Source organism: Ranitomeya imitator, chromosome 2 (genome assembly GCF_032444005.1).
Source record: "Ranitomeya imitator isolate aRanImi1 chromosome 2, aRanImi1.pri, whole genome shotgun sequence".
NCBI lineage: Eukaryota > Metazoa > Chordata > Amphibia > Anura > Dendrobatidae > Ranitomeya > Ranitomeya imitator.
In genome coordinates, this window is record NC_091283.1 from 489,043,720 (window position 1) to 489,058,734 (window position 15,015).

Sequence of the window (15,015 nt, forward strand, 5' to 3'; positions counted from 1 at the left end):
GGAGCATAACTTTAATAGGTGTGGGGTTGCAATCACACTCGAACTCTGGAGCTTATGAAGGCCTAAAAGGTCCCTTTCATGTATATAAAAAAGACTATTATTATTTAAAGTGAACCTGTCAGCAGGATTTTGCTAAGTAAACTAAATACATTATGAGGTTGGCGCTGTTATACTGATTAAAATGATATCTGTGGTGTAGAAATCCGTCTTGTGTTTCTTGTGTAATCAGTGTTGGAAGTTTTCAGCTACTGATATGCCCGTGCTCCGGGGCGGCTCTGTGGCAGTGTTATCTTCCTTCTCTAAAGGTACCGTCACACAGTGCAATTTTGATCGCTACGACGGCACGATTTGTGACGTTCGAGCGATATAGGTACGATATCGCAGCGTGTGACACGCTCCTGCGATCAGGGACCCCGCTGTGAATCGTACGTCGTAGCACATCGTTTGAAACTTTCTTTCGTCGTCTAGTGTCCCGCTGTGGCGGCATGATCGCATGGTGTGACAAAGGTGTGCACGATATTGTATACGATGTAAAGGGCGGAGGAGCTGGCTACGTAGGAGCGCTGAATTCTCCACCTCCCGTGTGCTGATTGGGCGGTACAATACTGTGCGCTCATTCGACAAAGGACTATTGTTCCCAGCGGATAAAACCGGAGCTCTCGAGCGCGCTATTCATTTCTCTCTAGCACGTGCTGTAAACAGAACTAAATTCGCTGGATTCCCTGGACTTTTAACTACTAGACTTTTACCGCTAAAGGTATGTATAACGCTACAGCGTAGCATATGTTGCGCTTCAACGGGGATAAACGTTGGAGTGTGGTTGATTGTTCCTTTGAGTAGGCCTGAGAACCTCAGGTACACAGCTGTAGCGTGGCCCAATTAATTAATCCTTTTACAGATCGAGATGGTTGACTGCCCCATTTAATACCAGTAGTAACATATATAGTTATTAGATCAATGGTCAGAAAATTGTTTTGTAAGCACGTGTATTTATTGTACGTTTGTTTTCTTTTTAGGAACTATGCTCACTTCCGATGAGAGTTCTGTTGTTGCTGCTGCCCTGGTGTTTGAGGCAGCACGTCTCCAAGAGGAGAGACGTCCTAAACGAAAACGTCGCATGTGGACCCGGAGCTGGCTGCAGAAAAGATCCACATTGTCACACATGGGTCTCATAAGAGAGTTACGTGACAATAACCCTCAAGATTTCCGAAACTACCTTCGGATGTCCGAGGAATCCTTCAAAATAATACTGTCTGCTGTTACGCCACTCATACAAAGGTGTGATACGCCGATGCGTGCAGCCGTGCCCGTGGAGGAAAGGTTGGCGGTGACACTGCGCTTCCTGGCAACAGGAAGGTCTCTTCAGGATTTGCAGTTTTCCGCAGCTGTTTCCAGACCTTTCCTGAGCGTTGTGATTCCGGAGACATGCGAGGCCATTGTGCAGAGCTTAAGGCATTATATGGAGGTACTACTATATTTTTTTGGCTGCTGTGTTATGTCGATATATTATACTAGCTATTGAACCAGTTCTACGCCCTGATGGCGAGCATTTCTATAGGTATATGTTCTACATCCTATCATGTGCTGCTCCCATCCTGCGCCCCCATTCAGACATGTGCTGCTGTGATCCTGCGCCTCCATTCTGACATGTGCTGCTACCATTTTGCGGCTCCATTCTGATATGTGCTGCTCCAACCCTGCGCCACCCTTTTTTATTTGCTGCTCCCAACGTAATTTTATTGATTCTATTATTTAGATATATTGTTTAGCACCCCCTCTGAGTCACCGAAGCCATCTGTAAAAAAAATGGCTGCCTGCATACTCTGTGTTGTTGACTTTGTTATACTAATCCATACTGCGCCTCAATCACTGTAGGATGTCCACATGAGAGTGTATGTGCATAATATATTTGACCTAATTTGTACATGTTTCCTTCTCATCTTGCAGTTTCCCAAGACGGCGGATGACTGGAAGAGGATTGGTTCCGATTTTGATGAGCTGTGGCAGTTTCCAAACTGCGGTGGTGCATTAGATGGAAAGCATGTGCGCATCACGCAACCAGCCAACTCTGGATCATTTTTTTTCAACTACAAAGGATATTTCAGTGTGATCCTCATGGCCCTTGTCAATGCAAACTATGAGTTTGTCGATGTGGATGTTGGCATGAATGGTCGAGTCTCCGACGGTGGTGTTTTTGAACACACTTCATTTGGGGAAAGCTTGAGGAACAATGAACTGCTGTTGCCACTAAATGAAGACACAAAAGCAAACCTAAATTTTGTCTTCATCGCTGATGAAGCTTTCCCTCTTCATCCACATTTGCTGAAGCCATTTGCACAGAGAACACTCACACCGGAGCGCAGAATCTTTAATTACCGGTTGTCGAGGGCCCGTCGTGTGGTTGAAAATGCCTTTGGGATAATGGCAAATCGGTTTAGAGTGTTCCACACAGCTATCAACTTGAAGCTGCCGTCTATAGACATTGTGGTTTTGGCATGCTGTGTGCTCCATAATTTCCTGAGACGTCATGATACGAACTCCTATTCTCCTCCTTCGTTTATTGATGCAGTGGACGCACGAACCGGAGATATTGTGCCCGGGGAATGGCGTACACAACCTGAAAATTTTACAGCTCTTCAAGCTCTTGGATCTGGCAGACAGGCAGACGATGCAAGGGACTGTCGCGAAAAATACTGTCAGTACTTTAATGGTTCTGGAGCTGTACCGTGGCAGGATCGCGCCGTATAACATAAAAATTTGTTTTTTTGCTTTGCTGTCATATAAACCTCTCTAAATAACTTTAAATGTGATGCCTATACAATGGTGCTGTTAACCCTTATAGCTTGGTAAACATTAAAGAAAGAATGCGAAGATTTTTGGTTTTTTTTGTAACACTTCTTGGTTTTAAATTATTTTACAACAAAATATAACATAACCCCCCCACCAAAAAAAATATTATCTCCTGCCCAAGAGGTGTCGCAGCGTCACGCCCTGCTGCTCCACTTGACTCTGGAGGAGCGCTGCTGTCTGCTGCAGGAGCGCTGCTGTCCGCTCCAGTCGCAATTGTCTCGCCAGGAGCTCTCTTACGGTGGCCGTTTCTGTGGATAGAAGAGGTTGGAGAACCAACGTTGATTCCTCTGAAAATACATCTCGACCTCTGGGGCAGGACCTAATTTTCTGTGTTGTAAATTTCTATTTGGTCTGGCACCACAGGGCGATGTAAATTTTAATATATTTTACAGTTTTGGTTGTCTATGGTGACATCCAGCAGAAAACCACTCGCATTATCTTGATACTTACGGAGAAGGGACGCCGGTTCCTCATTGGCAGAACCAGAGCTGCTAATGTCCCATCCCAGCGATCTGGCCACTGCTGCAGCACCTAAAAGCAAATAATAACAGATCTGGTTAACTATGGAACACGCCGTTGGGAAGCGCTCGCAGTTTTGGTCACTTACGTATGTTAGCTTCTGGGGAGAATGCCGCGGACCCGGGGGAGGAAGAGGAGTGTCGAAAGGGAGGTGTTGAGGGTGGTGTAGGGGTGCGAGGCCGTCTGCTCTCTGGTGGTGGCGTGGTAGGCCGCTGGGTCATTACTGCGTCTGTAATGTATTCAAATATTTCCGCTACCCTCTTATGTCCCGTATGCAGTTGAAAAACTGTAATCTATGATTGTTAACTTACGTGACGTCACGGACTGTGGGCTCCCGCTGGTGGTGGATGCTGTGGTGCTGCTGGCAATGGCAGGTACCTGTTGCCGCCGCTGTCTCTCTACACAGAAAGTTTACAAACGCAATCTTTAAAAACACATGTAGAGTGCTGCAGATCAAAGCTAACAATATACTGAAACATAAAATTTATATCACACTTCACAGGGGTGCGAGGGTGCATGGTCGCAACAGATGGTGGAGGTGTGGTAGGCCGCTGGGTCATTACTGCGTCTGTAATGTCTTCAAATATTTCAGGTACCCTGTTATGTCCCGTGTGATGTTAAAAAAAATGCAATAAATGATTGTGAACTTACGTGATGTCCCGGACTGTGGGCTCCCACTGGTGCCTGAAGATGGGGTACTGGTGGCAATGGTGGGTCTGACTTGCCGCCGTTGTCTCTCTACACCTAAAGTAAAGAATCACAATGTTTACACACAAATGTTGAGTGCTGCAGATCAAAGCTTACAATATACTCAAACATAAAATCGAGATCACACTTTACAGGGGTGCGATACTCTGACATGTCTGTGGGCTCTGGGGTTCAATGGTCTTCCTGTCTTTGGAAAACGTATTGTTTCATCTGTAGGCCAACCTCCTCCGTTAATATTTATGGGAAATTGAGAAAGTAAAAATTATGGACATCTTAATAATTTCAAGATGGAGGTTGAGATTAGGGAACTCGACAAGTTTTCTCACGGACAACGCATATTCTGCTTGGAGAATAACTAAATTGTACAAAAACGGGGCATGTGTTTTAATGCATTTGAGGTCACGTTGGCAACCATGAGCGCAAGACTCCCTCCCAAACCCCCCCCCCCCCTCCTGACAGCATGCATCTCCCAATCCCCCCATACTAGTACTTGCCTCGCCTTGCCTCCGCACGCAACTCCGCAAACATTTGTGGCGTTTTATAGCGGAGGTCAGCCCATTTTTTACGCAGCTGAAGCTGACTGCGGCAGACACCAAACCTCCTCTCCATCATTCTTGTTATTTGTCCAAGCACTTCTCGCTTGTGGATGTGTGGGTGGGCAGGGCGGCTCTCCAGACCCTCGTAATCCATGGCATCCATCTGGGAAATAAAAAAAAGGAGTTCTGGCTGCCCCAGAGGAGCAGAACGCATTCTCGCCGCCATTTTAGATGGAATGACCCTGAAGAGCAACGCCCAGAGGAGGAGCTGCGCTCCGCCGTCCTGCCGCGCCATTGGCATCGCAATAGCGTTGCCGTTTATGAACAGCGTCACATTTGTGACGACTGAGCGTTAATAAAGGAACGCACATAGTAAATGCCGTTCGAAGTATCGTTATATAACGCCGGAGCGGCACGTTAAGTACGCTCGTGGTCTATGACGGCGTGATGACGTTACAGCGTTCCTGCGTGCCTGCCCTAGCTTGTTTTTGTCCCCTGACATCGTGATAATGGCTGCCAGTCGCCGTGGTCCACCTATGGGCATCCCAGAGCTCAAGTTCCTTATTGGAACAATGGATAGGATGCAGTATGAAACCACAGGGATGGTGCTGCACCGCAACCAGCACAAGGAGGAAGTTGTCCGTGTGGTGTCTGAGGGCCTCAGGAAGCGGTTTGGGATAACTCGGACCAAGGCCCAGATTGTTAAAAAATGGGGCGATCTCAAGTCGAAAAGGCCAGAGCGCCTGCAGGAGCTTCGCCAGGAGATTAGCAGAGGTTAGTACTCAGGTACCCAAAAGTATGTTGGACAGCTATGGGACAGTTTGAACGTTGCAGAGCCACTATGTGCCACAGCTATGGGACAGTTTCAACGTTGCAGAGCCACTATGTGCCACTGCTATGGGACAGTTTGAATGTTGCAGAGCCACTATGTGCCACAGCTATGGGACAGTTTGAACGTTGCAGAGCCACTATGTGCCACAGCTATGGGACAGTTTCAACGTTGCAGTGCCACAGCTATGGGACAGTTTGAACTTTGCAGAGCCACTATGTGCCACAGCTATGGGACAGTTTGAACGTTGCAGAGCCACTATGTGCCACAGCTATGGGACAGTTTCTACGTTGCAGAGCCACTATGTGCCACTGCTATGGGACAGTTTGAACGTTGCAGAGCCACTATGTGCCACAGCTATGGGACAGTTTGAACGTTGCAGAGCCACTATGTGCCACAGCTATGGGACAGTTTCTACGTTGCAGAGCCACTATGTGCCACAGCTATGGGACAGTTTGAACGTTGCAGAGCCACTATGTGCCACAGCTATGGGACAGTTTCTACGTTGCAGAGCCACTATGTGCCACAGCTATGGGACAGTTTCAACGTTGCAGTGCCACAGCTATGGGACAGTATGAACGGTGAAAAGTACTATGTGGCACAGCGAACTGCTGACCTAACTTTTTTTTTTCCTTCACAGAGGCAAAGAGACAGCGCCGCCGCCACGAGGCATCCCGCCCAGCCTCTTCTGGCTCTGTGCCCTCAGGGTCCAATGTCCCGGAGCCCTCCGGGTCAACTCCTCCAGATCCTAGTAGGTTCCCACAATCATGTGATTTGGATTTTGTTTCAGGTCCCCTTCACGCCCCGGCAGCCAGTGTTGCCATATATGCTTACCAACCTTTTTTTTTTTTTTAATTTTTTTTTTTTTTTTTTTTTCCTTCACAGAGGCAAAGACACAGCACCGCCGCCGCCACGAGGCATCCCGCCCAGCCTCTTCTGGCTCTGTGCCCTCAGGGTCCAATGTCCCGGAGCCCTCCGGGTCAACTCCTCCAGATCCTAGTAGGTTCCCACAATAATGTGATTTGGATTTTGTTTCAGGTCCCCTTCACGCCCCGGCAGCCAGTGTTGCCATATATGCTTACCAACCTTTTTTTTTTTTTAAATTTTTTTTTTTTTTTTTTTTTCCTTCACAGAGGCAAAGACACAGCACCGCCGCCGCCACGAGGCATCCCGCCCAGCCTCTTCTGGCTCTGTGCCCTCAGGGTCCAATGTCCCGGAGCCCTCCGGGTCAACTCCTCCAGATCCTAGTAGGTTCCCACAATAATGTGATTTGGATTTTGTATTAAGGTCCCCTTCCCCCCCCGGCAGCCAGTGTTGCCATATATGCTTACAGACCTTTTTTAAAAAATTTTTTTTTTTTTTTTCTTCACAGAGGCAAAGACACAGCACCGCCGCCGCCACGAGGCATCCCGCCCAGCCTCTTCTGGCTCTGTGCCCTCATGGTCCAAAGTCCCGGAGCCCTCCGGGTCAACTCCTCCAGATCCTAGTAGGTTCCCACAATCATGTGATTTGGATTTTGTTTCAGGTCCCCTTCACGCCCCGGCAGCCAGTGTTGCCATATATGCTTACCAACCTTTTTTTTTTTTTAAATTTTTTTTTTTTTTTTTTTTTCCTTCACAGAGGCAAAGACACAGCACCGCCGCCGCCACGAGGCATCCCGCCCAGCCTCTTCTGGCTCTGTGCCCTCAGGGTCCAATGTCCCGGAGCCCTCCGGGTCAACTCCTCCAGATCCTAGTAGGTTCCCACAATAATGTGATTTGGATTTTGTATTAAGGTCCCCTTCCCCCCCCGGCAGCCAGTGTTGCCATATATGCTAACAGACCATTTTAAAGAAATTTTTTTTTTTTTTTTTTTCTTCACAGAGGCAAAGACACAGCACCGCCGCCGCCACGAGGCATCCCGCCCAGCCTCTTCTGGCTCTGTGCCCTCAGGGTCCAATGTCCCGGAGCCCTCCGTGTCAACTCCTCCAGATCCTAGTAGGTTCCCACAATAATGTGATTTGGATTTTGTTTCAGGTCCCCTTCCCCCCCCCGGCAGCCAGTGTTGCCATATATGCTAACAGAACTTTTTTAAAAAAATTTTATTTTTTTATTTTTTCTTCACAGAGTCAAAGACACAGCACCACCGCCGCCACGAGGCATCCCGCCCAGCCTCTCCTGGATCTGTGCCCTCCGGGTCAACTCCTCCAGATCCTAGTAGGTTCCCACAATTATGTGATTTGGATTAAGTTGCAGGTCCCCTCTTAACACCGCCCCCCTCCCCCGGCAGCCACTGTTGCCATATATGCTGACAGACCTTGTTTTTTTTTTTTCCTTCACAGAGGCAAAGAGACAGCGCCGCCGCCGACAGCACGAGGCATTCAACAGCGACTCAGATCCAGAAGTGCCCTCCGTGCCTCAACATCCTAGTAGGTTCCCACAATTAAGTTATTTTGATTTTGTTGCAGGCCCACTCTTTCACCCCCAACCCAAACCCCCACCCTCCCCCCCTTCCCCCCCAAGTCAGTTTTGCTTCCTTTTTTTTTTTTTTTTCATTCACAGAAGCAAAGACACATCGGGAGACTACTGTGTTATTAATGTTATGTTTTTTGACCCACAGCTCTCGTCACTGTCAACAAGGAGGATATTGAAGCCGGCACAGACAAGTTACTCCACACTATGGCACATATTCAGGAGCAGCACAATGTGGCAATGGAGGAGCTGCAGAAGCTGCGGGACATGTGCCAGCAGTTGTAGGCGGGCCAATAATCCATTTTTTGTTGTTCCAATTAAAAGATTTTGTTAAACTTTCATTCGATTTTTTTTTTTAGTTAACTGTACATGAATTTGTTACGTTAATTTGTTCCCTCATACAGTGCTGTGATTGAGACACACCAATCAAAAAGTAGTGATAGAATTTATAATAAAAGCTTTTATTTGAAACATTATTTTAACAAGACAATAAAAAAAAAGGAATGTAAAAGTAGTTAGGAAATCACAAGTTATGATACGACAATTGTTCCGGCTGAAAATTTTGGTGCCTGATGGGCGAAGCCATATGTAAAGGTATTGGTGTGTAGGAGTTATTAGGGGGTGGCTGGCCGAAGTGGGAAACGTGAGGATTGTGTCGCATCGATGTCTGACCCTGTGACCAACCATTGAAATTTGATGGCTCTGTCCGCTGTATTGGCCGGGAAGAGACCAAACAAGTGTTCTTGTCCAAATCGCCATCAGTACCCTTGTTTACTGCTTCCAGAATCAGACGCTCTGCTAGTATTCTTTGGTTGTCGTCCATTTTTGCCAGTTTGTCAACCACATAGTGTCCAAACCCCTCTAACGCAGGGCTAACATTTCTTGTCAACACCTTCTTTGCCAGGCTCAATAGTTCATTTGAGGCGTCTGAGGTGGCTTTCCGTTTTCTTGGACCTTGCCTCGATTGACTCCTGGCAGGTGCAGCCTCCACTAAATCTGTTGTTGTGCAGTCCTGTGAACAGTCTAGTGTACTCTCCTGCGCACTGTCATCCTGGGGGGGGGGGGGGGGGAAAAACAAGTTATGAACCCGGCAACAAAAAGTAGTACCACCATAACCGCATCCAAACTATATATTCGTAGTAGGTAACAAAAAGATTATAATATATTTGATGCTTAGTAATATTCTTTAACCCTCCCTTTTATTGAATACTTTGAACTACACTGTTCTGACTGCTATGGGAACCTGACCAATATTTTATAGTCTAAATAGTCTCAACAAGAGTACATCGGCAGCTTGAAGCGATACTATTTTCTATATTGCTTAGATGGTATGGTTTACATATATCTCCATTTCATACATATTAAGTTCCCCATATAATACTTGACTGCGACAGGGTTACTTATGTGTACATGTTTTTGTAACAACTTCAAACTGATGTGATAATCAGAAGTATAAAACCTAAAATGCAGAGAAAAATTATGTAATTATAGGACACATTGGTGAACTTTCGTCCAAAGAGCTACTTACTTGTTGCCCTTGTGACTCCTGCTCGGCGTGGCTCTCCGAAACTATTGGTTCCACAGGTGCCAACAATCGAAGACACGTTGAAGTCCGTGGCACCTCTTGGTTCCTCAGAAAATTAAGATGCTCAAAATACCACAGTTTTGGCACATAAACTTCTTCAGTGGAAGCTCCGGACCTTGTAGTCTGAAGAACCTTGTTCAGCTCCTTCCTCCAGACCGTGCGGAGCGCCTGGATTTTCTTTTTAATAACTGCTTCGTTAGCTGCCTCATCTGGTGCCTGACGATTGTAAAGCTCAATGAGCTGTAAGTAACCCTCCCTCCTCTTTTCCCTGTTACAATACTCAGGAGATTTTATTTTCCAGAGGCAGGGAAAAGACTGATAAATCTCGATGAAATCCCTGATGAACTCCACACGATTTGACATCTAAAAAGTAATTATAAAAAAAAATTACATGGTTGACAAAGAGTCCTATTAACAATACTTTTGCCAGTGTGCCAAACGCTTAACAACAGCAGCCACACAAAGCGCTCATGCCTACCATCGCTTCTTCCATCTGCCACGCCATAGGCCACCATAACCCAAAACAGTGTACCGCCCGCTTCCCTACAGCAGCCACACAAAGCGCTCATGGTGACCATACATTGTACCATCTGCCACGCTCTAGCTCAACAGACACAACCGGTCATAAGCAGTCACAACAGCGTACCATCCGCATCGCTTCAGCGGCGGAACGAAGCGGTCATGCCGAACAAACTGAGTTCCATCTACCACGCTGTAGCACACCAGTCACGACCAGTCACGACCAGTCACAACAGCGTACCATCCGCATCGCTTCTTCCATCTGCCGCGCCATAGGCCACCATAACCCAAAACAGTGTACCGCCCGCTTCCCTACAGCAGCCACACAAAGCGCTCATGGTGACCATACATTGTACCATCTGCCACGCTGTAGCGCAACAGACACAACCGGTCATAAGCAGTCACAACAGCGTACCATCCGCATCGTTTCAGCGGCGGAACGAAGCGGTCATGCCGAACAAACTGAGTTCCATCTACCACGCTGTAGCCCACCAGTCACGACCAGTCACGACCAGTCACAACAGCGTACCATCCGCATCGCTTCTTCCATCTGCCGCGCCATAGGCCACCATAACCCAAAACAGTGTACCGCCCGCTTCCCTACAGCAGCCACACAAAGCGCTCATGGTGACCATACATTGTGCCATCTGCCACGCTCTAGCTCATCACACACAACCGGTCATAAGCAGTCACACCAGCGTACCATCCGCATCGCTTCAGCGGTGGAACGAAGCGGTCATGCCGAACAAACTGAGTTCCATCTACCACGCTGTAGCCCACCAGTCACAACCAAGCACAACAGCGTACCATCTGCCACATTGTAGCCCTCCAGTCACAACAGTGTACCATCCACTTCGCTTCAGCGGTGGAACGAAGCACTCATGCCGTCCATACAGCGTTCCATCCACCACGCCCAAGCGGTTTACATACCTCGAAGCAGCGGTGCAAAGCGTGGTATATTCAGCGAGGTACAAAATTCCGATGTCCAGGTCCACCAAGTGTCCAAGTACGAAGTGAAGAAAGGAAATTTTGAAAGCAGTGAAGTGGCATTGGGAACAATAGCGCTCAGGTGACAAATTTTCCAACCAATTGTGTGCACAGAACCTTTGGCCTATCACCACACTAACTAGTGGCACAACACGCCCCTTGTTAACAACGTCACGCACAGATTATGCAAAATTTGCTCTGAATCGTCGTGTGTGACACGACCGTACGACTGTCCCATACGACTTCTACATCGCAAATACGTCATGAATTTATCGCTTCAGCGTCGTGCATCGTGTAGTGTGACCGCAGTCTACGATGTTTGAAACGATAATTAAGCGACGATGCAACGTCACAAATCGTGCCGTCGTAGCGATCTAAATTGCACTGTGTGACGGTACCATTAGCCAGAGAAATCTAGGAGAGACCTTCCCACAGGCCGTCCTGAAGCACAAACATGTTCCTCATCATAGAGACAGACTGTTTGTGCTTCAGGGCGGCCTGTGGGCAGGTCTCTTTTTTGTTTCTCTGGCCTAGAGCACCAAGATAAGACCCTGCCTATGACAATGCCTTTAGTTTATGTAACAAAATCCTGCTAACAGGTTCTCTTTAAGACCTGTGATAATTGGGGGCCCTGTTGGATCTTTTGCATTGGGGCCCACGAGCTTCAAGTTACGCCGCTAACCATCACAATCCGCACCTCCCACTACTGTTTCCAAGACTTCACACGTGCTGCACCAATTCATTGGAATGCACTACCCAGGACAATTAGATTAATCCTCAATATCCACAGTTTTAAGCATGCCCTAAAATAAGTTTCTTTAGACTGGCCTATCGTCTCACCTCACTTATCTAACTATCCCTGTTTTGCCCATGCAAAACTTTTATCAAAATCAGGATCCTCATAGCATCTGTTCACACACTCTTCATGGATTTATTAGCCCTCTGTGCCTGTACTTGCACTGGCTGGTGATCGGATCATGCAGGACTATTTGAATCCCTCTATTTATTTTATTGATGGCCGGATCGTACAATACAATCATTTTTTTACCATTGATCTTTTGTGTCTCCCCTATTTCCTCATAGGTTGTAAGCTTGCGAGCAGCAGGGCCCTCACTCCTCTTGACTAGGGTTGAGCGACTTTTAGTTTTCTAGGGTTGAGTCGGGTTTCGCGAAACCTGACTATCTCAAAAGTCGAGTCGAGTGAAATCGGCCGATTATCGCGAAAAGTCGGGGATCGACCGAAACACGAAACCCAATGCAAGTCAATGGGGGAGCATAGTCGGCAGTGAGTGGAGGCCAGGAAAACACCTACAGTGCCCATTTTAATGGCAAAAACATCCATTCTTGTTACTGAAGCTTGTCAATCTTAATTTACCTTATAATAATAGTAAGGCATTGGAAATTGGGGGTCATTTGGCTAAAGTTGTGGGGGGTAGGGCTGGTTCAAGTATTTAGTGGGCCCAGGAAATCTGGACCACGTCACGGCAGTGGAGCAGGGAGAGGTAAGTATTTAAACTTTGCAAGTGCTGTGATCCTGAGCAAGCAGGGGAGGCCCACTCGTTGGCATTGGCACTGGCACAGGGCCCCTCAAAGCACAGCGGTGTGTTTGCACGGCGGGGGTGCCTCCCACCGGCAGCGACACTTTTGCGTACTATGAGGGGCCCTGTGCCAGTGACGTCGCCAACGAGTATTCCCCCCCCCACCTGATGAAGGAACCTGCACTTAAATCTGCACCTTCCTCTTTGTCCCCGTGTAAGGTGGTATGGTATGCGGGAAGGGGAACCTGACTTTCAGCAGGGTCACATTGTGGCTGTGTAGCGTGCACGGGGAATGTAGCGTTCTGGGTCAATGTACCAGCAGACTCATCTATCACTGGCTGGGCAATGGGCAGGATGAGGAGGAAACACAGATATAGGCCCAAATAATAAAGTGGGCTAAATGCAGTTCAAAATTGGTAACAGGACTAACCAGGGGGCATTGCTTTGTTCAGTGGAGTACAACTGTAATGAGAGGCTGACACAGTGAGTAGGCCCAAATCAGTAAGTAGGCTAAATGCAGTTCAAAATTGGTAACAGAAGTAACAGGCGGCACTGGTTTGTTCAGTGTAAGAGAACATTAAGGAGCGGCAGACACCGTTAGTAGGGCCAACAAAACAAGTAGGCCAAATGCAGTGTTATATTAAAAACAATTTAACGAGAGCCTGAAGATAGAAGCTAGGGAAAGGCAACCTGGAGAACACCTTGGAGCGGAAGACACCGTTTGTAGAACCCAGACCCAACTTGTAGGCCTAATGCAGTGTTGTTTCAACAACTACTTAACGAGAGCTTCAAGATAGAAGCTAGGGAGAGGCAACCTGGAGAACACCTTGGAGCAGCAGACACCGTCTCTACAACCCAGACCCAACTTGTAGGCCTAATGCAGTGTTGTTTCAACAACTACTTAACGAGAGCCTGAAAATGGAATTTCAGGACAGGAAACCTGGAGAACAGCACGGAGCGGCATACACCGTTAGTAGGCCCCAACTAAACTAGTAGCCCCACTGCAGTTGTTCGATTAAAAAACTATTTAACAAGAGCCTGAAGATTGAAGATCAGGAAAGGCAACCAGGAGAACACCTTGAAGCGGCAGACACTGTTAGTAGGCCACAACCAAACTAGTAGCCCCACTGCAGTTGTTTGATTAAAAAACTATTTAATAAGAGCCTGAAGATTGAAGCTCAGGAAAGGCAACCAGGAGAACACCTTGGAGCGGCAGACACCGTCTCTACAACCCAGACGCAACTTGTAGGCCTAATGCAGTGTTGTTTCAACAACTACTTAACAAGAGCCTGAAAATGGAATTTCAGGACAGGAAACCTGGAGAACAGCACGGAGCAGCATACACCGCTAGTAGGCCCCAACCAAACTAGTAGCCCCACTGCAGTTGTTCAATTAAAAAACTATTTAACAAGAGCCTGAAGATTGAAGCTCAGGAAAGGCAACCAGGAGAACACCTTGGAGCGGCAGACACCGTCTCTACAACCCAGACCCAACTTGTAGGCCTAATGCAGTGTTGTTTCAACAACTACTTAACGAGAGCCTGAAAATGGAATTTCAGGACAGGAAACCTGGAGAACAGCACGGAGCGGCATACACCGTTAGTAGGCCCCAACCAAACTAGTAGCCCCACTGCAGTTGTTCGATTAAAAAAACTATTTAACAAGAGCCTGAAGTTTAAAGCTCAGGAAAGGCAACCAGGAGAACACCTTGGAGCGGCAGACACCGTCTCTACAACCCAGACCCAACTTGTAGGCCTAATTCAGTGTTGTTTCAACAACTACTTAACGAGAGCCTGAAAATGGAATTTCAGGACAGGAAACCTGGAGAACAGCACGGAGCGGCATACACCGTTAGTAGGCCCCAACCAACTAGTAGCCCCACTGCAATTGTTCGATTAAAAAACTATTTAACAAGAGCCTGAAGATTGAAGCTCAGGAAAGGCAACCAGAACACCTTGGAGCGGCAGACACCGTCTCTACAACCCAGACCCAACTTGTAGGCCTAATGCAGTGTTGTTTCAACAACTACTTAACGAGAGCCTGAAAATGGAATTTCAGGACAGGAAACCTGGAGAACAGCATGGAGCGGCATACACCGTCAGTAGGCCCCAACCAAACTAGTAGCCCCACTGCAGTTGTTCGATTAAAAGACTGTTTAACAAGAGCCTGAAGATTGAAGCTCAGGAAAGGCAACCAGGAGAACACCTTGGAGCGGCAGACACCGTCTCTACAACCCAGACCCAACTTGTAGGCCTAATACAGTGTTGTTTCAACAACTACTTAACGAGAGCCTGAAAATGGAATTTCAGGACAGGAAACCTGGAGAACAGCATGGAGCGGCATACACCGTTAGTAGGCCCCAACCAAACTAGTAGCCCCACTGCAGTTGTTCGATTAAATAACTATTTAACAAGAGCCTGAAGATTGAAGCTCAGGAAAGGCAACCAGGAGAACACCTTGGAGCGGCAGACACCGTCTCTACAACCCAGACCCAT

The 15,015-nt window shown here is 47.5% G+C and overlaps 2 protein-coding genes and 1 long non-coding RNA gene across 4 annotated transcripts; 2 read left to right on the forward strand and 1 right to left on the reverse strand.

Annotated features, from left to right (window-relative positions):
- The first annotated feature begins 327 nt into the window (after nt 1-327).
- On the forward strand, nt 328-2,882 carry LOC138664597 (uncharacterized). 2 transcript variants are annotated; one of them, XM_069751425.1, is made up of 3 exons: nt 328-757; nt 1,017-1,465; nt 1,948-2,882. In XM_069751425.1, exons 2-3 carry the CDS (start codon nt 1,022-1,024, stop codon nt 2,746-2,748), a joined length of 1,245 nt encoding a protein of 414 aa, XP_069607526.1. In that variant the 5' UTR covers nt 328-757; nt 1,017-1,021; the 3' UTR covers nt 2,749-2,882. The 2 variants fall into 2 exon arrangements, with proteins under 2 accessions (XP_069607526.1, XP_069607525.1); XM_069751424.1 differs by having other exon boundaries at nt 328-1,465.
- Nucleotides 2,883-7,324: 4,442 nt separating this feature from the next.
- Nucleotides 7,325-8,058, forward strand: LOC138667511 (uncharacterized). Its single transcript, XR_011318800.1, has 3 exons — nt 7,325-7,418; nt 7,548-7,637; nt 7,763-8,058. It is a non-coding gene; the product is annotated as an uncharacterized lncRNA (long non-coding RNA).
- A 357-nt stretch (nt 8,059-8,415) lies between these two features.
- Nucleotides 8,416-11,152, reverse strand: LOC138664598 (uncharacterized). The gene is made up of 2 exons (XM_069751426.1): nt 9,421-11,152; nt 8,416-8,943 (listed from the first exon to the last, which is right to left on the reverse strand). Exons 1-2 carry the CDS (start codon nt 9,838-9,840, stop codon nt 8,416-8,418), a joined length of 948 nt encoding a protein of 315 aa, XP_069607527.1. The 5' UTR covers nt 9,841-11,152.
- Nucleotides 11,153-15,015: the final 3,863 nt, after the last annotated feature.

What these genes read in the sequence shown, in the direction of transcription:
- LOC138664598 (XM_069751426.1), bottom strand. Translation starts at nt 9,840, where the DNA reads ATGTCAAATCGTGTGGAGTTCATCAGGGATTTCATCGAGATTTATCAG. An exon ending in AGGAGTCACAAGGGCAACAA is followed by an intron (nt 8,944 to 9,420) that starts GTAAGTAGCTCT and finishes CCCCCCCCCCAG; the next exon opens with GATGACAGTGCGCAGGAGAG.
- LOC138664597 (XM_069751424.1), top strand. Translation starts at nt 1,022, where the DNA reads ATGCTCACTTCCGATGAGAGTTCTGTTGTTGCTGCTGCCCTGGTGTTT. An exon ending in GCTTAAGGCATTATATGGAG is followed by an intron (nt 1,466 to 1,947) that starts GTACTACTATAT and finishes CTCATCTTGCAG; the next exon opens with TTTCCCAAGACGGCGGATGA.